This window comes from Podarcis liolepis (genome assembly GCF_965112155.1).
Source record: "Podarcis liolepis genome assembly, chromosome: 10".
Taxonomy (NCBI): Eukaryota; Metazoa; Chordata; class Lepidosauria; order Squamata; family Lacertidae; genus Podarcis; species Podarcis liolepis.
In genome coordinates this window covers 32,635,782-32,661,909 of record NC_139562.1, presented here as the reverse complement: position 1 = coordinate 32,661,909, position 26,128 = coordinate 32,635,782, and the positions used below count along the sequence as shown (strand labels likewise).

Sequence of the window (26,128 nt, the reverse complement as noted above, 5' to 3'; positions counted from 1 at the left end):
GCAAGACAACAATATTCTCCTATACGTCACTGCTGCTCTCCTGCTCCCCAGCATCTGCTGCTTGAGGTGGCAACCTCATTCTGCCTAACAGCAGGGCCACTCCTGAATCTTTCATCTGGGTCCTACAGTAATCAGGCATGTAAAACCTATTCTGGGAACCAGATCAGGCCAGTCTAATCTGAACTTGAACCTGTTATGTGTAATATCAAGAACTGAAAGCCTTTCCCGCAAGACAGCAACTATCTTCTCTACTGTAGAGATAAGTAAACAGCTGCAAATGTAGCGAAGTTACTTGCTTTGGAGTAGTCTGCATCCCATTTTCTGCTGCACTTTCATTTTGTTGCAGGCAGGTGATGTCATTGGACGACATCCTTGGCCTACATCCATCTCACTAAATGCTAGTTTGGAAACCATGAGGCAGAATCCCAGGTGGGCACAGGCCGGTTTATTTGGTATGGCAGTAAAAGCGTAAAATATTTTTTAAAAAACTTATTTCCCCCTCCCTAGATGTTAAAGCTTCTGATGCTTTTTTCACAGCACTGGCTTCATAATGACAAAATCAAAGTTATATGAATCTGGCAAGCCCTGGTGCTTTGTTTTGTTGAAACGCGTCCAGCTGAACACAGGCAGGTCCTCTTCCACAGTTGGTCCATTAATGGCATAGGCTGCAAAGTTCGTAGCCATAGAGAGGTCTGATACCTGTGAAGGATCATAGGAGAATACTTCATTGTAAAAGGAAAGGGGGCAGTATCATCACACACCCCAAAAGTCACAGAGCTACTCTCTCTCTCTCTCTCTCAACACCAGCACACTACTGGTCCAAAACTTATCTAACCTCTTTCCTTCTCCATTTTGCTCAGCTTCCATTGCACTCAATTTATTTGTCTCCTTTCCAAAGTCTCAAGGCGGCTTACAATGAAAAGAAGGGCAAATCTTATTTTTTAATATACCGGTAACTATTTTGTGCATGAAGAGTTCTGCACAAAAAGAGCAGTTTTAAAAATACTGTGAATGTGCCTTCCGCAAGAAAGGGCAGGCTGCATTCTTACCCAGGGCCAGATTAAAGCAACTCCAGCCCTGGGCTAGGAGACCTTGGGAGACCAAAACTTAATAGAATCTGATCATGAGAAACAAAACCTCATTCTCTTCTTTCTCTACTACTCAGTGAAAGTAGAGGACTACTTATTTATCATATAACTCTATGAGAAGCTTTAAAGCCTCCATAAACTTTACTAAACAGTAAATATGCACTTGTGTAACTGTTACAGAGTCATAGACTCATATGTCACAGGTTGAATGTTACCAAGCAACATTCCAAGGTATCTGTTTTCTAACTTTTTTTGGCAGGAAGTTGAGGCCCTCCGACATTATGAGGCCCTGGCCTGCAGCCGCCCAGCCCACATATAAATCTGTCACTGTCCTTACCTTTGGGCTGCATATAATGACATAACAGAGGAGGAAGTGTGTGTATGTGTGTGAGAGAGAATGAATGAATGGATGAATGAATGAATCCACCCTCCCCACAAGCATCTAGAACAGGCCAGTTCTTCTGGGAGTCTTTACCTTGGAGTCATAGCAGCCAGCTGGCATTGGAGACTCAGGGTTCAGGTCTCCTCTGCAGCAAATGGTATTACAGGGATTGTGCCTTGTATAGGGATCTTTTGTGTAGTCTAGAAAACAAAGGAACCAGAGAATGAGGATTTAAGTAAGTGTTCATAGCCATGAGGACCCACCTCATTTCTCTGTACAGTGGTACCTTGGGTTAAGAACTTAATTCATTCTGGAGGTCCATTCTTAACCTGAAACTGTTCTTAACCTGAGGTACCACTTTAGATAATGGGGCCTCCCCCTCCCCCGCTGCGCAATTTCTGTTCTCATCCTGAAGCAAAGTTCTTAACACGATGTACTATTTCTGGGTTAGTGGAGTCTGTAACCTGAAGCGTCTGTAACATGGAGCTTCTGTAACCCGAGGTACCACTGTATTTGTTAATTTACATTCGCATCCTCCTGCCTGGCCTGACCTCAAAGAGTTTAGGCCCTCTCCGGCTTTTATTCTCACAGCACTTCTATAAGGTAGGTGAGAAAGAGAAAGAGAGAAAGAGAGAGAGAGAGAGAGAGGGAGGGAGGGAGGGAGGGAGGGAGGGAGGGAGGGAGAGAGGCTCAAGATCACTCTGTGAGGTTTATGGCTAAGCCTGGGCTGATCACAGGGCTAAAGGGAGAGCAAAGGCAATGGTGACTCATACCCTTGCATTGAAAACAAATGCTCCAGCCATTCTGTGCTAGATGTCAAATGCCTCAGGGGTTACAGTGCAGAATGCAAATGGCCCTGACTGCTCACAGAGTTAGGTATTTACAGACAGGATTTTAACCGCAGTTCAACTTGAGTCTCATTCACACTGGGAGGTATTTTGACAACACTGGGGGGACTGCCAGACTTGGCATCAGTTTGGAGGGGATCCAAAATTTCGGGGTCACACATTAATGAAGCTCTCCAGACTCAGTATTTTGTGGGAATGTGATTTGATTGCATACCAAAACTTCCAGTCTGCACATTTAAAGTGGACGAAAAGCACTTTATCACCCTAGCAAAAAATCTGCTTAAAAACAACAACACCACAGGCTTTTTAAAGTTTTGGAAAGTGACATAGAAATGCTTTGAAAACTGTGGAATGAAAAAGTGTTTAATGAGAAGACATGTAAACACCCTCAAACAAATCAGACTCAATAGGTCTCAATAGCAGAGGCTTGACAACCATATGTCAGGAGTGCTCTGATGGTGTTTCCTGCTTGGCAGGGGGTTGGACTCGATGGCCCTTGTGGTCTATTCCAACTCTATGATTCTATGATTCTATTCTATGATTCTAGGTATAATCTAACCTCTGCAGTAACTTTCTGCAAGCAAATCACGATGGATGCTGAATAAACAGAAATGTAAGGGATTAAACCCAAAGATCTGAGAAGTTCTTTTTTTTTTTAGGGGGAGGACTAATATGTTGTTAGATTTGGGCTCCCACCTCAAAATCTCAATGGGTTTTGAAAACTATATCCAGGTAGTTAAAGTTCAACCACTTTCTTTCCTTGTCCCAGTTCGGTTCAGAAACCAAAACAACAAGGGATTTCTTCTGAGTTGCCTGAAAAGGCTAGCAAGCACACAGATGATGGCAGTGCTAATTCCTTGCAATGAGCCTTTTCATGTTGTGTAGATGGGAGGGGAAATGTCTGTAAAATAGGGGTGGACAACCTGTGCCATCAGCCTAGATTGAGAAGCCCTCTGCAAGTGATCATATCACACCTCTGACAAGAGGGATCCCTCCCTGGATGGCAAGGAAGAGGAAAGAAATGGGTGGCAAGCACAGACAGCAGGCTATGGCAGAAAGAGAGATAAAAAATTGGGATGGCCCCATCCATCATCAGCTTCTGCCCTGCCCTGCTGCTGGCATTTGGACCTCAATAATTACACCAGAGGAAATGTCATCCTAGGCAGAAAAAAGGTTCCCTGGCCATATGTTAAAGGATAATTAAAAATGTCATACTGTTGTATCTCATTATGTGTTTCATGGTCTCCATGTCAGTCACTTTTCCTTGGTCCCGCCGGAAGATTTTTGCTCTGGGAGCCATCTCATAAGAGAAGTCTAGGCCGTATTTTTCAACATACTCTGTATATCCGCTCAGATTGTAGATATTTTCATGAAAAGGGATGTTGTAAGAAGGCCAGTATCCTGTAAAAGCAGACACGAAAGGGTAAGGAGCATTGGAGAAGAGGTTTTGGACACTGCTTGAAAGTTCCCAAAGTTTTGAATTTGAAAGCTGAACTGCAAGAAACACAACCCTCTTTCTAGAGCTTGCTGTCACTCACAAGGAAATAAATGAGTGGGACAGAACTTGCATTGGAAGGAATATAACAGTTGTAAAAGCAAATTTCACTTGGAGAGGCTGACATACCAAAGAATCTCAGCATTTACCCAAAAACAGTGGAAGTCTTCTGAGCACCATCTATTATCATTTATGCTGCTGCGTGCTGGAGTCACCTGCAAACATTACATTACTACACACACACCCTTTTTGCATAAATACAAATCTGGAATTACTGGTGTGTTACAAATTTATCCTAGACTATTTTCTAATGCTCCCTAGTTAAGCAACAGTGATAACTTTCAGCAGAGACTTTTTAAAAAAACAAAACCCCAAACCCAAACTCCAGAACTCCTATTGAAGCTTTTACCTTTACGGAGAATACTTGTCTGATCAGAATATTCCACAAGTTTTGGGATCTGTTCAACGACATAGAGGGTTCCTTCACCAAGACTCTCTTGCAGTTTGACCCTGTTTGTATTCAGTATCATGTACTGGTTGTTATAAGTACCTAAAGTCAGTGAGGAGACAGTTAAACTTTTAACTTTTGGGACAAGAGGATTGAGAGAATTGTACACAAAGAGATTCACTTCAAATATACCAACCAGAATTTTCCCTTTCGAAGGCTTGTGCCCAGGACTTTCCGCAGTGGGCCATCATGTTAGCAATGCGGACTCTCTGCCATGCAAAGAGACTCTCAGGTACCACTTGCTTGAGAAGAGAATGGTTGTATACGCTGTTTGTGGTCTGCAACATGATCAAGCCATTGCCAAGTATGTAAAAGTCATCTAGGGATACCAAAAAACCTGAATACGAAATAAAAGGAGATGGTTTGTTATTCATAAATGAATGCTTCACAATGTTTATTCCGAGGCTTCTCCAACAAATTTTGCTGGGCTCCTGGATTGTCTCTGACTGCTGCAAGGCCAGGGGACAAGCAGTCCTCACCCCAACCTTGCTAGGAAAGGACACCCTTATAAACAATTTTAAATGGGGAACTGCCACCTATACAGTCAGACATTCCTGACTTCATGGAATATTTGGCAATAATGGACTATGGTCAAATACTAGGCAGTCAGTTCACAATATCTTCTTGTCAATCAATGGACATAATAACACACTGTTATGAGGCTTAGCAAAGCAGTCCGCTGACTGGGATGATTTTTGTAAATTTAATTTATAAGCCACCTTTCTTGAGCGCAGTCCACAGATGTATAACAGGGGAGGGGAGGTGTCAGTTCTGCAGGATCTATTTCATATTTTAGTGGAACTCCAAGATCCGCCATCTGGAGCTAAGAATGAAAGGAACCAATGCCTCTGAACAGCTGAACACAGGGATTAAGAGAGCTCACAGACCTTCCACACAAAAATCCATCCCTGGCTTGCCCACCTGTCTTCATTTCTGCAGTCTAGTCATTTTGTTGCTCCTATTTTTAAGTGATTAGGAGCCCAGAAATCCTCCTAAATTATGACCAATCAATTAAGGCCCCATCACCTTGAGACTCTGACCTTCCCACAGCTACACAGGGCCTTTGAAGAACTAAGATTCCAACAGATGCCCTCAACATATTTAGAAAATAATTCCCCATATGGATTGAAATGTATATATGGATGCAATCAGGTAGAGGACATCACACACTATCTTCTGATTTGCCCCCTGTACACAATGCCCAGAGGAAACTATACTGCCAGTTCTTAATTAGCTTCCAGGTCGATCCACACAGGAAGTGACAGTTGAATTCCTAGCAGATAAACATCTATATATTTACACACCAGGGAGCCAAATTTGCACTGGCAGCCAAGAAGCTCCGTTCCAGCTATGTGAATGCACTCAAATTTAAAATTTTAATGTAGTCAATTTCTTTTTATGTTGTAAACTCCTACAGGCTACATTGTATGATTTTAGAAGAAACTTTTCCTTTTATTCTCTGCTGTCCATTGTAAAGGCCTTTGGCTATATAAAATAAAATTGACCAGACTGACTTACACCACAACCACCCAGCCATTTACCAGAGAATCCCCTGACATTGGATGAAACCTCTGTAGTCCATGGAGGACCGAATAATATTTTATAAAATACAGTATTAAAGAAAGATGAAATGAATGCTTTGTTTAAGTTAAATGAACAACATCAAAGTCACAATTCAGTTCCATTATGAGCTTCACAATGGGCTGCTTATGTGACATGAGCTTATAACTCTCTTACAGAGACATCTAAAAACTACAGATGGCCAAACAGCTGACATGACAATTTCCTAGGTGTTCACATTCACTGGTTCCACATAGGTTTCTAAAAGGTATCACACAGAGACATGTACACAGCCCTTAGAACTAATTTTGTAGGTTGTGATTCTGTAACAGGTATGTGCCCTGGAAAATAGCAGGGGGAAATCAGCATCCCTAAGGAAAAGTACTTGAAAATGAAAACTACAAGCACCGGCGGCTCTCTGAAGTTCTGCCTAGTCAGCATTGTGTTTCTCTATTTGCATGGGCTTATGAGAATTTGATATAATTGAAATTGCCTCTTGACACGGTTTATCTACTTCATCTGTAAGCCAGTCTCCCTATCGCTCACTCTCAAGGATCCTTGAATGAGCCCCATAATTCTATCAATGCAAACAAAAGTGTTTCTGATTGCATCTTCTGGATCCAAGCCATATAGCTACTCAGCAAACCTTGTAGAGAACACTGGGGCCTTGCAGCCTCATTCACCACAGCCTTATTAATGAGAGGTGATGTTAGTGTTTCAAGGAGTTCCCCCAAAGGGCGAGACATAATCAGAAACAGGAGTGACTGTGCTGAAAATGGTACAAGCATGAAATATAATATAATAAAATACAGTCCCTATTGCGATAAAAAATAAAATAAAAGCATGCTCCATTGTGGGATGTTGCACAGGTAGAAGAAAGGCAGCAGCATGTGGGAAGGCTACAGCATGACCACTACAAGCACTGCACAAAGTATTTCCAGGCAAGTTGTTTTAAATTTTGTGCATATAAATGTATACCGCAGCATTCATCCATTCTCACCACAGCAAGGGAACAGAAATCTTCTACAAGTGCCAAGTGTTGTGTAATGGTTAAGAGTGTCAGACCAGGACCTGGGAAACCAGGATTAGAATTCCCACTCAGCCACGAAACTCACTGGACAACCTTGGGCTCATCATTGCCTCTCAGCCTAGCCTAGCTCACAGGGCTGTTGTGCAGATTAATTGAGGAGGGAAGAACCATGTATGCCACCTCGAGCTCCTTGGAAGGGAAGGTGGGGTATAGATGCAATAAATGAATAAAATAATAAGACCAGTGGCACATTCACACAGGGATCCCATGCCACACACATGCCACCTCTCTGGACCTCTTCCTTTTCTTAACGTCTCTCTTCCTATACCCATGTTTCTTCTCTTGCACCCAATCATGCATGTACAATATTGCACTGTTGTTCAAAGCAGGCACACTTAACAATCAAACCCTTATACTCAGCACATGCAAAATCTTGCACTCACAAAGTTTCTCCCTCACAAAGTTTGGAGAGGTGCTGTTTTGCCCCCATCCCATGTGATTGCTAACCGAGCTGAGGAATTTTGTACTAGCGGTTCCCCACGCTGTGCTCTGCAGGTTCCTAGCACACTGTTGCCCACACTGTTGAAAAGGCTTCAAACCACCCTTGGAGGCAGGAAAGGAAGTACTGACTTTTCAAGCTGCCTTCTGCTTGCACAAACATAGGATGCAAAGTATTTGTTTATTAATGCTACCTTTTATACTGCCTTTCAACCATATTCCCAGGGTGGTTTATAAAAAGATTACAGTACAAATATATTTAAAAAACATAAACTAAAAACTACAAAATTATAAAAGCAGCATAAAGCAGTTGACAGGATTACAATTGCAGTTAAAAATCAAAAATAAATTATCTGCCAGGCACCAAAATGACAACAGCAGGTAAAAAAGCCAGTTAAAAACATGCTGTTAAAAGTTTGGGGCATAGCTTTAAGAAGGAAAGTTATTCCATCTACCTTTTCCTACGCACACTAACTGGAATTAATTCAGGGCCAGCTAGAGGCATCTTGAAATATTTTGACTGAAGGATGCGGTGTTCTCAGTAGGTGCAACACTACAAAAACACTACTAGGCACTTGGGTGGTTTGTAATGGTTTGTGGTTGAAGCTTGTGTGGCAGACTTGAAAAGCAGGCTCGTGATATCCAGTATCACTGGGCTGGTGCCAAGATCACACACCCAGGGATGTGAGTCTCCTTAGGGCAAACTCAATGGTACAGGTTCAGTGAGGGTGAGGGAGATTACGTCAGCTGGTGGTCATGCTATTAGTTTGTATTAATCAAATTTTGAATGGTCTTCCCATTTTTATTGTGCTGTTTTATGAGTGATGACCTTTGGCTAAGCAATAAAGTTTTGGATTTAGTCCACTGAAGAAGCACAACCTCCTTGCCAGCCCAAATCCATATCCAATTTGTCTAACCATTCAGCAAATTTTGCTACGTATTAATCTGCAGGTTTATTTGGATAATAAAGTCTTTGTTGCCCTATCTGCCTTTGAATTCAAGTTCCTACAGGGCAGCAAACTATGAGATTCTACAGCATACAGGCAAGACTCCTGCATTCAAACGTAACAAACTCACACAGAGTTCCATTCACACATCTAAGTTACCTGGGTAACTGCTGAATGAAGCACGGCCTGAGCTCGTTTGTGGATCATCAACTTTAAAGTCCCAATGCTTATAGATTCTCAAAGTAGCCGCATATGTGAACCAGCTAGAATGAGCAAATAATATATTTTCATATCCAGGGAGGACCTAGCCAAGAGAAGTAGTAGCCATGTTAGTCTCATGCAGTCAAAATGACAGAGTCTTGTGGCAGCTTAAAGACAGACTAATTTTATTTTTCTTCTTTTAAAAGGAAATAGCATCCATATCCCTGAATCGGATATTCCTTGTAACATTTTTGTTCAACATTTTCAATTGCCTGTCAAAACACTGTAGGGTGCATCTTAACCCTTCCATTTACTTATATTTGAATTCTTATGTTGCACATCTGCTTAGATTCCATATCAGAATACCTGTTGTATATTTCCAAGGTGTATATGAATAATTTATAAATCCAAAATTCTCTCTCCAATAATATATTTTAGTTTGGTATTTGCCATTTCTGTGAACATCAGTTTTAGTAAAATATGCATTTTATGCAAATATTGGTCTGATTGAGAGAGGGAATTCTTAGGACTTGACTTTTCTTTCAAACTATTGCATATCCAATATCTTGATTACATTTTTGACTGGGACACTTCTGAAACTTTCTCCCAGAATAAAGTGGGGCTATTTTAGAGAGAACAGACAACGACAATTAACTAAAAAAAAAAGTATTGTAAAACCAACAGTATGAGATTTAATTATCAATGCTATGTATGCATGAGGCTTAGAAAAATGGGGTCCAAAGTATAAATTCCATTTTGGGGTGCAGTTGGTTACATCTAACCACCTAAACATAGAAACAGGAATGTTGTTGGTCTCACCTTAATCAGAGCAGAGCAATGGCCCATATCCCATAGGTACTGTGTAGAGTCTCCTGTCATTAAATTAGTCATTGCTGAACCTGAGAATAAGGCAGGAATGAGGTCAAGCAGATCTCCAACTGCATTCAGGAAATAGACTTGGAAGGGAGTGAGAGGCTGGAAGTAAAGAGAGATGAGATATTTGTAATTTTAGACTCAAGTTTCCCATGACAGTGGTACCCAACACAGTAATAGCTGTCTATGCCTGAATGACTTTTTTTCCAAGGAGGGAGTCTGAAGAACTAAGTCAAGTGACAAGTAATGAAATTTTAGTTCTAGTGCACAAATCAAAAATTAACAAATCACCAGGCCTGGATATAGTACAGGCCTGAAATTTCTTGAAGAGATCAGATGTGAAACTGCCGTTTTTCTGCAAATGGATATGCAACATCACCAATGTTGGCCTCTTTACTCAAGAGCTGAAAAAAAGCCACTGCAATGCCAATTTTGAAAAGGGGTTCGTTGAGGAACTCGATTAACAATATGGCTGCCATGTAGATGGTGAACACGGTTCTGGTTCCCTCAGAAGAGGTGGCTGTCCATTAATGGCGATTTTGTATCCCATTCTCTTTATACTGAGAATGTAGCTGAGGGGGTAGAACACATGCTTTACATGCAAGGAGTCCCAGATTTAATCCCTGGCATCTCCAAGTTGGGCCAAGAAGGACTCCTGCATGGCACCCCAGAAAGTCAAGTGTTGACAATACTAAGCTAGAAGAACCAATGATTTGACTTGCCACAAGGCAGTTTCCTTTGTTCCTATGCAGAAAGATGTGGTAGGACAAAACTTCCCTCTGCAGTTCTTCCTGTTACTAGGTAGGACTGGTGGAGGAGACAGAGGGAAGGTGGTTCTTCCCTCAAAAATGCACAATTAGTGAATGACAGAGCCAGGGCAAGCCTCCCTCCTTCAGCATGGTTGATGGGCTGGGGATTAGGAGCTCAAGGAAACCATGTCAGCAGAGGAAACTGTAGCTGGTAGCTGTGAAAACAGCAGATTTCCTAGTACTGTGGAATAATACAAGCTGAGCATGTAATATTATGAAACAGCTAGAACAGAAGAGAATGTACAGCAAGTCAGTATGTTTCTTCTCAATATCATTTTTAGAATTAGTTTTGCCTTGAGAAACAGGAAATCCAAACTCTTTGCTAATAATTCTTCCAGAATTATCACGACATGGTAGAAGTTGGTTTCCTAATCAAAAGTACTGTGTAGCAATAAAGTTTTTCAAAAAAATTATCCTCTCAGTATGCTTCTTCAGAATATAGCAGGGAATAAGATTGTTTTCCTAGCCTTCTTTAAGATTAAGAAGGGTAGAGAATTATGTGGAGTTTGAATATAAGAGTTTAGATGCAGCTAGTACCAAAATATACTATTTGCCAAGATATTTGCAAGAAGTGGTTTAGACAGCGACTTTAAACACTGAAATTATGAAATTAAGGAAAGCAACTGTATGTTATGTATACATAGTTCTCTAAATATATTCAATATTTAAACCCCTCATTTCTTTGGAAAATGTGACTATAAATAAATTCCTTCAGCAAAGAGTTATGCTTTGGTCCTAAGATCTAGACTAATGACAGAGCAAAGGATGTTTGACAGTGTATTGGAAAGGTGGTGCTCAAAGTTATGTGAGGTATTTAAACAGACAGAATAATAGAACTGTGAAGTAGGGTGGGACCCTGAGGAACATCTAGTCCAATCCCATGCAATGCAGGAATATGCAGCTGTCCCATACGGGGATTGAATCTGCAACCTTGGCATTATCAGCACCTGCTCTAACCAACCAAGTTGCTTGACTAAGGAATGTTTTGCATGTCAGAAGTTAAAGAGTTATTGGATCTGGCAAGCATGGGATGCTGCAGTAACAACTGACCTAACAAAGAGACAGATGAAATAGACTTTTGTTTATATAGGCATATGGATCCTTGAAAAACAAATATAGGTGATTATTGCCCAGAGCTTATTTTGTAAGAAGGCAAAGAGAATGGATTCAAAAGCAGCTCATGGAATTCTGCCAGATGCTTCTAATGGAGCTCAGAACAGGTAGAAGACAGTTTATATACTACTTCTATCATAGCCATCCAGAATATGCAAAGGCAGACCAGCTGTTGTAACAGATTTGATTTTATGCTCTCTTCCTGGGTCCCATTTTGCTCTGTGCTGTGTATAATTTGATCTCTTCAGATTGCTGTGCCTCAGATGCTGAAGAGGGAGAATGAATGACCCACTTTAAGAACTGTAGTGCTTTTAAGTACCATATTGACAAGTAAGGCACAGAAAAGACATGTACATCACTACTACTGACTCAATCAGTGCAACACAAACAAAAACTCTGGGGGGAAGGTTGTGCACAACAGCGTGTGGCTCTGGCCAAATATTGCTACAGCTGGTATCATATGAAAAACTGCTCCTAATTTTGGTACACACAGGGTTAAGTTAATTTACTAAGTGACTAAATGAGGGAGAGAATGGGATGAGTCCTGTGTATACATTATTGTATACTGTACTCTGGCTCCTGTGCACTCAGTTTTTTAATCTGTACACATAATGTTATCCATGCTGCAGTTCTATCCTGTAGTTTCTTGTAAAATACTATGCTTGACATCAAAATTACCTCCATGCAAATTTTGTGATCATCTGATGTGACCAAAGTCAGAGAATGAGGACAAAAATCCTGCAGAGGTGAGATATGTTTTTCTTTTACTCTGATGGTGTCCCTACTTCATGCTAGAACTTTCAAAGGGAACACTTCTTTGCAAGATTGTTTTCATGTCTAATTAAAAGCCAACTGTTGCATTTCAGCAGGTTAAAGTTCTTTTGTTAAAGATCAGTGCGTTTTACAAAGTGAACCTATGCAGTCAGAATTAAGCACCACTGAGTTCAATGCAGCTTAGTCCCAGGACATTATGCAAAGGGTGGCAGTCATGATAATTAATACATTTGGTATTACATGTGTGCACACGGAGACAGATAAACAATAATGGAGCAACACTCCTAAGTTTTGAGAATATTTGAGGACTGTTCATTTCTGCACCACAGCCCTTATCCCCAAAATGAATCCTCCCTTATACACAGCTGCAATCTCACCATTTGTGAGAAATCATTTAGAACACTTACACCCGTTTAGGCACTCATACCCGTTCCATTTTACGGTATGTCTGTTTCAGCAGTGATATCGTAAAAGCCCATTTTCGTAAGCTCCCGAATTTAAGCAGCACTTTAACTTTTCACAGTCAGAATTTGGGGGGGGGGGAGGCTTATATTCAGGCCAATGCGGTATGTGAAGGTTACAACATATTTGTGTTAACTTCTAGTATAATACACACATGTTCAAAATGTATTTTATCCAGAAGCAAGGTCAATGTATTTCAACTGTATTTTTACTTCCAAGGTGCTTAATAGGATCACAGATCTGGTTGTGAAACAATTCTCAACCTTTTTCATTTCTTCTTTGTTTCTGCAGCTTACTTTCAGAGAAAGCTGGAAGCAAAACCATCAGGGGATAAGTGCTATTTATTTTAAATGCTGCTGATCCTGCCTTCATAAACCCTGGGCTCCATGTTTCCTTGCAGTGCTTAGACAAAGACAGAAAGGTCAGTTAGTTATTTGTGTCTCTACTCTCCCAGTGTGAAATAAAATGGCTGAGCTTGGCAATAAAGGTGAAAGCTATTTGTCTCCAGTCAGTTCTCAACTTGCTAATTCTCAATGCTGCCGCCTCATTGATATCCCAGAGGGCTGCCGGCCTACACAACAATTATGGCTACAATGACAGCAGCTGCATGCAGTGTCACTTCCCATTCTGTGTGTGTGGTAGAGCATGTGCAAACAGACCTTCATCACCCCACCCAAGTTACCTAAAAGCCTAGAGTTGCAAACAAGAGTTTCTGGAATTAATATTAAACTCTGATACTGTGCACCTATTTGATAGCTGCAGTAAGTATGATTCTTTGCTGTAAAGAAAGAAGAAAGAAGAAAGCAGTAAAAACACCCTTTCAGTTTTTGTGTGTGGTCTAAACTCTCTTTCCCCTTCAAGTGATGAGCCTTACTGTTTTTTGCTGTCGCTTAGCCCACTCCACCGTTCCCATGTACAGCCCATCCAACTGGGCAATGATGTACCCGGCATGCCTCCAGAAGGGGTCATTCTTGTTTTTTTTAATTTGTTGTCTGGTCCACTTATCTTGTTTCCTGTAGAGAGGAAAATGTGACTTTAGAGTGTGTTTTTTCACAGGCCAGATAGCCTTAAGTCCAACTGGGATCCACTGGCACTTGCTCCTGAGTAAACATGCTTAGCTCAGATCACACTTTTATCAAGTAAACAAACATTGTAGCCTGCTGACAAAACTCAGGCTGTGTTAATAAACGTTATTTTGCTCAGAGATAACTAAATCAGGTCACCTTTCAACTTGTTTCACTTATAATTTTATATGGGAACAGTTCGTATATTATATACTCTCAGGGAAATTTACTTGCCCAAGAACCAGGGTGGTGCAGGGCGTTCACTTGCATCTCTATAGACACCGTACACTGTCAACTCTTGCAACATCTCCCAGGATGCTTCTAGAGGACGGTCTATTTCAAACAAAAATCCATTAATGTTGCGCAACCTTAAAGACTTAAGAAATTTATTGTGGCACAATATTTTCCTGAATCAACTTGTTCAGCAAAAACAAGAAAATATCACCAGGGTGACTGGAACTTCTAGGCAACTTTTGTTCCTATTTGTGAAAAGAGCATTTTATTTTTATAACATACCGCATAAAATCTTTAACTTTTCTCTCAATGAGGACATTCTTAATCAGCTGTGTATACAGGTTTGCAAGATGGTCACACATGTGTCTGGGGGGGAAAAAGAGGAGGGAAATGTTATAAATATAAATACCCACTGTCCAATGGTCTTGGACCTCATGGCTCTGGCTACATTTGAACTTATTTTCATATAGACCTCAGTTTTGTGTGGATACCTATATGGACATTTGGAGAACTTATATTAACTGACATGTTTAACCCAAGAAGTATGTGCTGATGGTTACTGAATTCACATTGTGAAGTGATGGCTGTTAATTTTATTTTATTGCTTTTTTTAAAAAAGTTTTGTAAATTTGCAAATAAAAGGTCTGGAATACTCCATGCCTCCTGACCTCTTGCTCAGCTAGTCCACAGTCCTTGCACCACCACCTACCCACTTCTTGTAGCAAGCAGGACTTTAGCTTTGGCCAACAACTTCTAGAAGAAGAGATGGGCGAGCAAAGATATTGGCATAGTGAGGCAACTATAACCTCTCTCACTGGTTCATACTTCTGAAGAAACAAGCATAATATCTAGGTTGGCATGTTCTCCCCACCTCCCACACATCCAGTAGAGCATAATGACACACCACTCAGTATAGCGTTATAGCACACAACTGGAAGCGCTCCAGGAAGAGAAAAGTACCATTAGCCATGCAACACCCAGCTCGTTGGAACTTGTCCCAACCCGCTGATGAAACCCAGCAGGAGCTAGAACAGCCCAGCTCAAAAGGCATTCCTCATCCCTCAAATTATAGCTCAAACTATGAAAATGCATTAAAAAAACAACAACAACAACAACAACAAAACAATAGACCATCTGCTTCTAGGCCAAATGTCCAGCATGTATCTCAAGTCATACGTCACACATTGTGATACATTCATAATGAATGCTGAGCATGATATGACAGTAAGGAATGTTGATATGAAGTCCCAAATTGGCTTTGGCAAGATGGGCCCAGAACACTAACCAAATATCCAGTTTATCCCAAGTTTTGAATAAGATACCACATTTCATCTAATAAGTTTGGATGCCTCTGAAGTCACACCATGTCAATACAGATCATTTCTGTCCCATCCATTCCACCCATTACTTTAAGGCCAAGTGAACATTAAGATGCTTTGTCCAGCCATGTTTAATAATACATATGATGCCATAAACCACATTCAGAAATAAATTGTGGATAATGTGTATTTTACTTATAGCTGATCACAGACAGATTTCAGGAACCTGAATGCTATTATAGTACAATGTAGCTCTCTCTCAATGAACAATTACATCCCCCATATACCTAGAATTCCCTTCCAGCTAATGTTAAGCAAGCATCTTCAATATTAAATTTTCCATATTTACTAAAACTTACTATTCGTGTTCCCTGATGTGTGACTCAGCTATTTATTATTTATTATATATTATTACAGATGATTCAAATGTATATTGCTTTACATGGTTTCATGTTTGTTCACTGAATACATGTTTTATGATTAAAAGGAATATAAATCTGTAACAATAAATATACAATGAGCTCAATTGGCTCTTCTTCTCTTCTAACATGTATACTTGTAATGCCCCCACCAGATGACTCCATTTAGTTTTCAGAGGTACTTACGAAGCAGTGAGATAGCCCTCCAAGTAACCTGCAGCGTACATGAGGTCTTCATTGCTTATGGGCTGGTTACCATAGCCCGCTTTGATCTCAAGAACCCCCCATCCTGTAGACTGTACAGTGTCATTATAATAGCCATAAGCATCACCATTCTTATCCAATACATCCTTAACCTGGAAGGTCTTCTCAGTTTTCTGCCAATATACGGTGGCATAGTGAGTATCTGTAAATAATTCAAAGAGAAAATTGGAAAAATAGAATACCATACTGCAAATGGCAGTCCCGTAAAGTACTGGATAACTCATTTCAATAGGAAAATATAGATGCACGGGTGGTTCCTTTTTTAAAAAAACAAAACATATTTTTATTAAAGATTTATTGGTTTACTAAAGTATGTGCAATGTCTCTTTTTTCAAGTTACATTTTCTACAGATCAGTTTCATTTGTTGAGACATTAGTGTTACTTTAGGAAGAAAAGCGGGAAAGAGGTGGAGTGAGTGGGGGTGGGGTGGCAATGTTTCTGTTATTCCATGGGTGGTTTCTAAATTACACTCAGAATAAGGTAAAGGTAAAGGACCCCTGACAGTTAAGTCCAGTCACAAACCTGCGGCACTCATCTCGCTTTACTGGCTGAGGGAGCCGACGTTTGTCCACAGACAGTTTTTCCGGGTCATGTGGCCAGAATGACTAAGCAGCTTCTGGCGAAACCAGAGCAGTGCACGGAAACGCAGTTTACCTTCCCACCGGAGCGGTCCCTATTTATCTACTTGCAATTTGACGTGCTTTTGAACTGCTAGGTTGGCAGGAGCTGGGACCGAGAAACGGGAGCTCACCCCATCACAGGGATTTGAACCGCAGACCTTCCAATCAGCAAGCCCTACAGTCAGAGTAGAGCTACTTAAATAAATCCCTTCAATTACTCAAATCCATTTATTTCAATAGTCTGGGTATGATTTTTCTGTATATCACCCATGGGACTATTAGTAAATGTGAGTGGGAGAGATTTCCTTCCTAGTCAAATTAGTGCATTAAGAACCGTTGTGTGTCTGGTTGGGTACCTAAAACAGATTGTCAATAATAAAAACCCATATTATTATAAATGCTTCTTCTTACAGGCTTATGATAATTCCATTAGCTTATTAGAGCTAGAGAACAGATTTTTTTATTTTTATTTTTTACGTTTGTTGTAACATGGCCATTATTTTCCAGGAGCGGAATATATCAACATTAAGAATAATTAGCTCCCCTAAAAAAACAAAAACCAAAAGGAACAGTAGCTTCAATCCTAAGAATTGCAAAGAGCTTTCCGATCACTAAATTGGACTTTCATACTTCCCACTTCCAACTGCATCCCCCCCCCCCCCAACAAATGCTCTCCTAAGTCTCTGGCCTATATGTAGCACAAAAATGTATAAAATGCATGATCTTTACAAAAACAAAACCACTTTAAAGGATGTTAAAGCTCAGATTTTGAAGTATTTCCACCAAAAGGCATCATCCATGGCTCAGCCTTGGAGACTTCAAAAGGAAATGAAAAAGATGTTTTTGTGCCAATCAGAGATAAACACTCACATAAAAATGTTGAACAATAAATGTTAAGACCAGAGGATTTATAGGCACCATGCACTTACTCTCTACACACAAATTCAGGTTTTGAATTATTCTCTTTGAACTATTTCTGGATGATTGTGTAATTTTATGCTGCTTCAAGGTAGGCCTAATCTGTCACACTGATAGCTACAAGAAACCCTTTTGCCTGAACACTTTGACATAGCAAATAAAAAGCTAGTTTCTTTTACCACTATGAAAATGTTCCTATCTGATTGAAATAAGGTAACTTACTTTCTCTGTTCTCAACATCTGCATTTTCCAATCTCCACAGTATTCTTGTACCTAATTTTCTCATTAGTATGCTCTTTGTTACAGCATTTCAGTTTCATACCTTCACACACCAGGAAGCACATTTTACGTGACAAAACCACTTGAGAGCTTTTATCTTAAACATTGTGAAATATGCTACTATTTAAAAACCCATACATAAACACACACAAACAAACAACTATACTTGGAAATAAGTTCCATATGAGCCTTGCTTGTTCACGGACGCCCACAAAAGGCTTTGCTAACCTTCAACAGCTATTTCTAATAATGAATTGTAGTGTTAACCAGATCTGGCCCATTTAACTAGGAATATATCCAGACTTTAGCTGCTATGTTGCAGGATACAATCTGATGTAAACCAAAGTGATAAACTTATTTGAATTGATACCAGGGCCGGCCCAATACATTTTTGAACTTGAGGCGAACCCCAAAATGGCAGGGTCCCCCATGCCAGGGAAGTAGGGGTGAGTGAAGATCTAATTCAGTAACTAGTGGAGAATAAAGATTTGTATCAGGAACAAGAGGGGAATGAATATCTATGTCATGAAGGGGAGGGGTGAGTGACGAACTAGACTTGGAACAAGTGGTGGTAGGAAGGAATCAAATCAAATTTACCTGGTGGTTGAAGTGAGAATCAAAGACCATTGTGGGGTAGGGCGAGTGCTCTTAATCATGCTGGGCAGGTGCAGAACCCAAAAGATCCCAGAGGGCAGCCCCCTTCATTTCTTCCCTAGGGGTGCGGGGAGACCAGCAGCGCCTCCTATTCACTAAAAGGTTCCTATCAAGGCAACATTTAAGGTTGGGGTGGGGCTGCCAAGGAGGAATCAGATCCAGCCTCCAAGGAACATGCCACAGATGTCATTTCCCCTGAAGCAGCACCTTGCCTCCTGGGTGGGCAGGTCCTGATCGATACCTCTAGTCTCCGTTGTAAGCCACAGTCTCAGCAAAGACCACACACACAGAGCAAAACCTGGATGATGCAGCATCCAATTTAACACAACATGACAACAACAGAAACTCTTCAACTAACCTATTTATTTGAAATATTTTACTTAGGATCTTGTTTAGCAGAACAAATGTTCACAGGTCCATTCAAGGAGGTGTATGGTAATATGTCCTTGAACTCAAAGAAATTGGGAGTCATCGTAGGAGGAACTGAGATTCATATTCAGGATGTAAACTTTCCTAGTCCACAGGATTGCAGGTCATTCTTTTAATCACTCCGGCTACTAGGTTGTAATTACTCTTCAAGGCAACTCTTATTTAATAGCAAGTACAGGCAGTGATGCATGTGTGCTTTTGGACCCAGAAGAGGGCAGAACAGGGGCAGGATGTAATGGGGCTTTAGCAACCTGATGCGCATAGGGCCCAGGAATGGAACCCCTGCACAAAATGGCGGGCGCCTGTATTTAAGTTCAGGGTTTTCTTTCCAAGAAGCACTTCAGTTTATCAGCCAACAGCATTCCAAGAAACAATTTGATAACTTCTCCTTAGTAAGCAGTGTTCCTCAGCAACTTTTGTTAAATAAACCATGCACAGAACTTTGTTCAGTTCAAGCAACTCCAGCCTCCAACTATTTTAAGTCTTTTATGACCAGTGTTGCAATCTTTTTCTTATTCCAGAGAGAACGGTGAGGGACCCTGGGTTGATTTTACACATCTCTCTTTCCTTCGCTCTCTCACAATACACCAAACAGTGTATGATGATGTTTGTGGTTTGATTGTTTTGCTATCTTGACAATGATACAGTTGATGCTTAAATAAAATTTAACATAGCTTTTACATGAGAGCAAGCTCTCCCAGAAGTGAAGAGAAAACAGTCTATGTCTTGAGTCCTGCCACACCAAATTTGCTCCTAAATCAGGGCTGACTCACTTGTGACCCTCTAGATTAGGGCTGCCATACATCCAGAAGTCAGACATAGCTGCGATACAACTGTTGTAAATAGCGGATGGAAATAGCTGGAATGTCTGGGAAGTGTAGATTTTGGCCAATTTTCATAAAATTAGCTCAAAAACTAAAGAAATAACTTGTGCCAATCAGAGCTACGGACAACTTCAGATTCACAGTAGCTGACTGAAAGTGAAGCTTTATTTGTTTCACTTTCATCATATACTTTCCCCAAGGACCTCATGACTGTGCAAATTATTATTATTATTATTATTTATTAAATTTGCATACTGCCCTTCATCAGAAGATTCCTGGGCAATTCACAACATAAAAATACAAAATACATGGTAATAGAAAAACAAACCAATAACCCCCTCACAACACATTTTAAAAGCCATAGAATGTCAGTCAGCCAAATGCCTGGTTGAAGAGAAACGTTTTCCCTTTTACATCTACCACAACAATGTCCCAGTCTAAGGCTTGTGTGTAAAACTCACACTCTCAGTCTGCTTATAATTGCTTGTAAGCATAACCTGATGTGTTCTTGCCTCCAGGCTATCACCAGGCAAGATTTGAGCAGTTATAAATGAAGGTGAGGAAAGAAAGAAAGAAGAAAACATGAAATGTTAAGATGACTGTGACAGCAAAGTCTTAGAGGAAAAGGAGGCAAGAAAATGAGATAAACCAACACCTGCTTAACCACAAATACCATGGGGTGTTTTCTCATTGTTGTTGGCTTTTTACCGTACTGTATTACTAAAAAGCCTCTTAACCTTTGGAACTTAAAAAAAACAACTCAATTGGCACAACAAACTAAGGCAATTAGATATGGGACGACTTATAAGGCCTCAGACACACTAAAACAAACACACTCAGCTTTGACTTGAAAGTTTTTTTATGGTAACATGCATTTTTGAGAAGATCTTCTAAAAAAAACCCCACCCTTATTTTAAAAATAGATTGAAAAGTTATCAATAAGAGAAAAATGAAAATAACAGAAGAAAATGCATCCAGATAAAACTAGACTAGCCAATATAAATTTCCAACCCTCAGTTCTGCTTGTAGATGTAATGGTAATGAACTTATTGTTGTTATTACTAAATTCAGAGGGTCATTTTGTTGCCAGCTTTATAACTGCACCTCAAGGTTACCTGATGTTTCTGTCTGGCAAAGCTGAACCTTCACACAGTTTACATAAGGCTGGTGTTTGTTGATTAACTTTTATAGTTAACTACAGTAAACTTTCTCTATCGTTAACTACAGTAAACCTTCTCAACATTTCCTGTGAAGGCAGAACTGTTTGGCTGAGCAATTCACATTGCCTTCCATTTCAAAAATACAGATGATGTTGCTTCTTTTGGGCATCCTAAGAACAGCAAGCATTCTCTTTTATTTTATTTTCTGATCCTCAAAACCAAAATTACTATGTGGGATAATAACAACTTATAATTTCTATCAGGTGTGAGAGGTCTATTTTCCAACCAAGTATTAATAATTAAAACATTTGCCATCTTGCTTCACTGACACCACAGTGAATCGCTGGATAGGTTGAATGGTGGCAAAGCTATATTAACAGTCCATTTGTATTTTTTCATCTATTTTCTCTGGTACTTCTGTTTGTGAAGTGAATGCCTATTCACAGACAAGAGAGGGCCAGCTACAGAAGCCAGCTCAGGTTCAGCCTCTGAGGCAATTTTAACTGGCAGGGCAGCATAATTTTAATCAACATGTGTTAATGAGTTTCTCTTAAGAAATATATTTTCAGGTTGGAAGGAAGGAAGGAATACCGGACTAAATTCAAGTTGCTGCCATGAACTGGTAGGACAATGGGGAAGAGGAAGAAGATCCCAGCAAAGGGTGTAGCCAGGACTGGGACACACCAGGGCAAGATGGGGATGGGGAAGGAGAGTTTGGTGTAGGAAGCACTCATGGGGTGACAGAGGATGACAAGGGGATGGGAATCAGTGCACAGGAACCAGAGCATTAGGACGCATCAGAGGTTCCTGTCTCCATAAATATGGCAGGCTCTGAGGCATAGGGAACAGTAAGAGGAGTGCACCAGGAGGCTGAGGCAGACAAGGGCCCACAGCCCAGCTCCCTACCTGGCCAGGTGGGGCTCACTAGCTCTGGGAAGAAGTACAGTGGTACCTTGGTTTAAGAATGGCTTAGTTTATGAACGAGTTGGATTAAGAACACTGCAAACCCGGAAGTAGGTGTTCTGGTTTGTGAACTTTGCCTTCGAAGCAGAACATGTTCCGCTACCTGTTGAGTGTGTTCCATTTGTAAACTGAGTCCCCCGCTGCTATGGGAAAGCACGCCTTGGTTTAAGAATAGACTTCCGGAACGGATTAAGTTCGTAAACCAAGGTACCACTGTATGTGATTCCTCAACTGGAGGAGGCTTGGAGCAGGTGAGGGTCACCTGCCTCGTCAAGCCCAGATGCTGCAATCAGCATGCAAAGTATAAAAGGGAGGCAGAGCTGAGGTGATTTGTCTGCTCAGCTGCCCATGTTGGGCAGACCTCAACGTGGATGTGCCAGGATTTCTGAAGGACTGTGCTTCAGGGTAGGTTACAAAAATATCACAATTAAAAACAAATAACATTTACATTAAAAGCCTAAAATAAAACCACCAAACAACAGGCCACAGAACAGTGCACATCAATGCAGGCTTGTTTTTTTTTTGTTAAGGTACACTGCTTTATAGATAGATCTGCTACATCTTTTTTTTAAAGCAGGGTTCCTGTGCTTTTAACACCTGCAGGCAGAAATCCAAATGGTACAGCTTTTCTTCCTACGAAGACATACTGATGGAGAAAGCTGCACTTTTTAGATTTTTAAAGGCATGGATCCCTGCCAGAGAAATAGCTGCATATCTAGACTTAGCATAAATTTAATGTGGTTCAATTTCTATCCTCCCTCTAGTTCTTCTTGCAAGGGCATGGACACTTTTTCTGGCAAGAATTGCACAGCTAAGCATATTCTACATGTATTTTCCACCCTCTAGATATTCATCTAGATGTGCAAAGCGTACACAAAAATGGAAAAACAAGAAAAACTGCAAACATCACCCTTAGACTCAAAGGGAATGGACAACAAATGAGACCTAAGGAGATAACAACATGCATACCAGACAAGTCACAATGTTCCATTTGCAGGTTTTCCATCTATACATATGTTGAAGTGTGATAAACTAAAGAAAGAACTATGTTCAGGATGGTAGAACTACTTTGACACTTATTTTCAGCTTATTGTGGTAATCTTAACTCTATCCAGATAAATATACAAGTGCTTCAAATAAGCACTAACAAATGGGAGGGGGGAACTATTTTAATTTTATTTTTTAAAAAAACACACCACCTTTTTAAATCTTCCTTTTTGGTCAGTTGTATTTTTTAAAGTGTCAACTTTGATTTCAAAAACATGATCAGAAATCATTCTTCCCAAAATCTCTTTGCTTTTAAAACTTATGACAGCAAAGGAACTAAATGGTTTCTCTTCCCCTATCTCCTTTTAGAGGAAACCATTTCTGAATTGCTGAGTAGCCACAATTGCAGAACTTGATCAGAGTTACCCGTTTCACTTTCTGCCACAAAAACAACACCCTGAAGTTAAAGGACAAGCTTAACATTTGTCATCTTCAGAAATGCATAGTTCCTTTCTGTTATTATTACATTATTTGTACACATTAAACAATTTTTTGTACCCTTTCGGAAATTGGATGTACAGGCAGAAATGACTGATGGTGCCAAATCAGATATTTCACTGAGCATTTAAGTAGCTCAGCTAACTATCCATTTACCTACATTTGTACAACATTGAGTTTGCCAAATTCTGGCTTCAAAGCATTCTGTAGCTTTATTTATATTGGCTCATTGGGGTTATGATTGCAATTAGATCTGCTAAAGAGGGGTAAAGGGACCCCTGACCGTTAGGTCCAGTCGCGGATGACTCTGGGGTTGCGGCGCTCATCTTGCTTTACTGGCCAAGGGAGACAGCAAACAGCTTCCAGGCCTATTTATCTACTTGCACTTTGACGTGCTTTCGAACTGCTAAGTTGGCAGGAGCAGGGACCGAGCAATGGGAGCTCACCCCATCGCAGGCATTCGAACCACTGACCTTTTGATTGGCAAGCCCTAGGCTCTGTGGTTTAGCCTACAGCGCCACCTGCGTCCCTTAAAGAGGAGTAACTGGTGAACAAATGGAAAAAGGTTTCCTATCCTACTTGTGGGCTTCCCTGAAGCATCCAGTTGCTGAAGTTTCCTTTTTCTGAGGTGCTGTGAAAGCACAACTTTTTCAAGACTACTGTATGACTTCTTTGCCATGTTCTAATCCCACTGCAGTAATGTACACCCTTCTAAGCACTTTCTCCCCCTCAAAGAATTCTGGGCACAGTAGTTTACCCCTCACGGAATTACAGTTCCCAGCAACCCTTAAACTGTAGCTCCAGAAATTATTTGAGGCAACTAATGTGCTTCAAATATGCTTTAAAGTTATAGTGTGTACATAGTCTATGTCTCTGCTGAAGCACTAGAATCAAAGAGTTGGAAGTGATCCCCAAAGGTCTGTTCTACTGTCAAACAGCTCTTACTGTCAGAAAGTTAAGAAAGCCAGGCTTTTTGAGTTGACATGCACCTGCGTCCAAAAGGTTAGCATGCCTTTCAAAGGAAATACAAAGTGAGACATAAGAATAATATGTCCAATGGAAATATGTTGATATGCCATAATATTGTATATTAGATTATTTTTTGAAGACAGCAGCTCTAAAGGTGCGTCCAAGTTGTTTGGGCAATGTTAAATAAAGATTTAAAACCATAGAGACAAGGGGGGGGGAATATGTTGAGGCAGAAATTGTGCAAGAGTTACAGCAACTTGAATGTATAATCGAACTCACTATGCTAGCTTGCCCATTCACCCATAGAATTAATACACCAGCAGTACATCTTATCTGCTGGTGTCCTGATTCTCCACAGATGGACCAATTTGCATGGTGGACCACAAGTGAGGTATATATGTGGCTGCTGTCACATCTCTTTCAGCTCTCATTAAAGCTGAAGACTGTGCAACATCGTTAATTCATAGCTTCAACTGATTCATGCACAGTTTAATAATATATTCCAAGATTACAAGCACCATTGTTAATGCCATGTGATAGTTATGATGACGATGTGCTATAAAAATACTTTACATTAACACAGTACAGTATGGTAATATTGGATTCAGTGGCTTTTCTTCTATTTTGCAAGGCTTCTTTTAAAAGTACAGGAAACACAACTTCATCTACAAGGCAATAGCTCCTACAACGCTAATACTTCCAAGCTTTGATGTGGACTCTTGAGGCTTTTTCATAATTCAGAAAACAGAGTGCCCTGATGGTGTCTCACATCCCTTAAGTGTTGTGTACAATTTGTTCTCCGACTAGCAGAACGAGCAGTTGAGGGATGGAAGACTTTATGCAAGCTATGCAGGCAGCTTTGCTTAACTGCAGCTTATGCCTGCATTTCTTTTTACTGTTGGATGCCACTTTTCGATCCATGTAGCCTGACAGCGGCTAAGGTACGAACATTAAAAGTTACAACTACAAGGAAAAACGCCTTTTTGTAGTATAGAGTAAAATTACCATTGGTGGTGGTGGTGGTTGGAGGAGATGTCTCATTTTGGGATCCATCAAATCACACACACAAAAACACACACATCCTCTTATGACAAGACATGGGGTCTTTCTTGAGGAACAAAACAGCTGCATGAGTTTGGAGACCCTGCAGCCCCACAGAGATGCCATGAACCCCCAACTCCTCCAGGAGCAAAGTCCCTTTGCTTTTGAAATGTTAGAACCTGGGCAGCCTCGACCTATCAGCGCTCGGCGCCGTTTTAGCTCCGAACGAGCGGCGTCTCCGTGAGCATTTTTTAAAAACGTTGCATTTCTTTCAGCAAGGGGCAGCGGGGGTGAAAACAAGAGACAGCCTATTCCAGAAAGGTGTCCGGCTGCTCCTCCCTCCCTCCCTCCTTCCTTGGAACCGGGTTTCCCCTAAACGTATCCTAGTACCGAGCCTGGGCTAGCTGTTCCCGGGGACTTTCCAGACACGCGTCTGTGATCTTTCTCACCTGCTCGAGTTTCTGCCACGGCCCAGAGAAGGAAAAGCCCCCAAGAGCAGGACCACCACCGGCTGGAGGAGGAGGAGGAGGAAGGGGGCGGGAAAGAGGCGCCGCCGCCGCCGAGCCGGGCCATGCCGAGTTGCGCCTGGTGTATGTGCGTGTGCGTGTTGTGTCTCAGACGGAGGCGGCCCCGCGACTTGGCTAACTTTGCCGTCCTCAGTCAGGGCATGGCCCGCCCTCTGCCAGCCCCGCCGCTGCCCCGGGGTAGCCACAACAGGCCCGCCCTAGCAGGCTTGGCGGGGTGGGATTAGAAAACCGGGAACGTCGCCATCCACCTCCTCTCCCGCCCCGGGCTTCTTCGCCTTTTTCATTTCTTTGTATATATTATTATTAGTTGTGCAGGGAGGCTGAAGGCCAGTCAGGCGCAGCTGGGAAGAAGGCGTTTCGCTGTGAATGA

General features: G+C 41.0%; 1 protein-coding gene across 3 annotated transcripts; it reads right to left on the bottom strand.

The window, feature by feature from the left end:
- Positions 1–430: 430 nt before the first annotated feature.
- Positions 431–26,128, bottom strand: PLBD1 (phospholipase B domain containing 1). 3 transcript variants are annotated; one of them, XM_083462772.1, is made up of 11 exons: positions 25,681–26,128; positions 15,811–16,030; positions 14,169–14,252; positions 13,463–13,601; positions 9,377–9,532; positions 8,516–8,660; positions 4,458–4,658; positions 4,223–4,363; positions 3,534–3,719; positions 1,564–1,670; positions 431–699 (listed from the first exon to the last, which is right to left on the bottom strand). In XM_083462772.1, the coding sequence occupies exons 1-11, from the start codon at positions 25,802–25,804 to the stop codon at positions 532–534; spliced, it is 1,671 nt and encodes a 556-aa protein (XP_083318898.1). In that variant the 5' UTR covers positions 25,805–26,128; the 3' UTR covers positions 431–531. The 3 variants fall into 3 exon arrangements, with proteins under 3 accessions (XP_083318898.1, XP_083318900.1, XP_083318899.1); XM_083462774.1 differs by lacking the exon at positions 25,681–26,128 and adding an exon at positions 25,196–25,350; XM_083462773.1 differs by lacking the exon at positions 25,681–26,128 and adding an exon at positions 17,650–17,728.

Bases quoted from the DNA above. Each gene is read 5' to 3' on its own strand.
- PLBD1 (XM_083462772.1), bottom strand. From the start codon at position 25,804: ATGGCCCGGCTCGGCGGCGGCGGCGCCTCTTTCCCGCCCCCTTCCTCC. The intron at 14,253-15,810 runs GTAAGTACCTCT...TTTCCCCCCCAG, and splicing joins GAGGGCTATCTCACTGCTTC to ACACATGTGTGACCATCTTG. The intron at 13,602-14,168 runs GTATGTTATAAA...TCCTCTCTACAG, and splicing joins AAAGTTAAAGATTTTATGCG to GAAACAAGATAAGTGGACCA.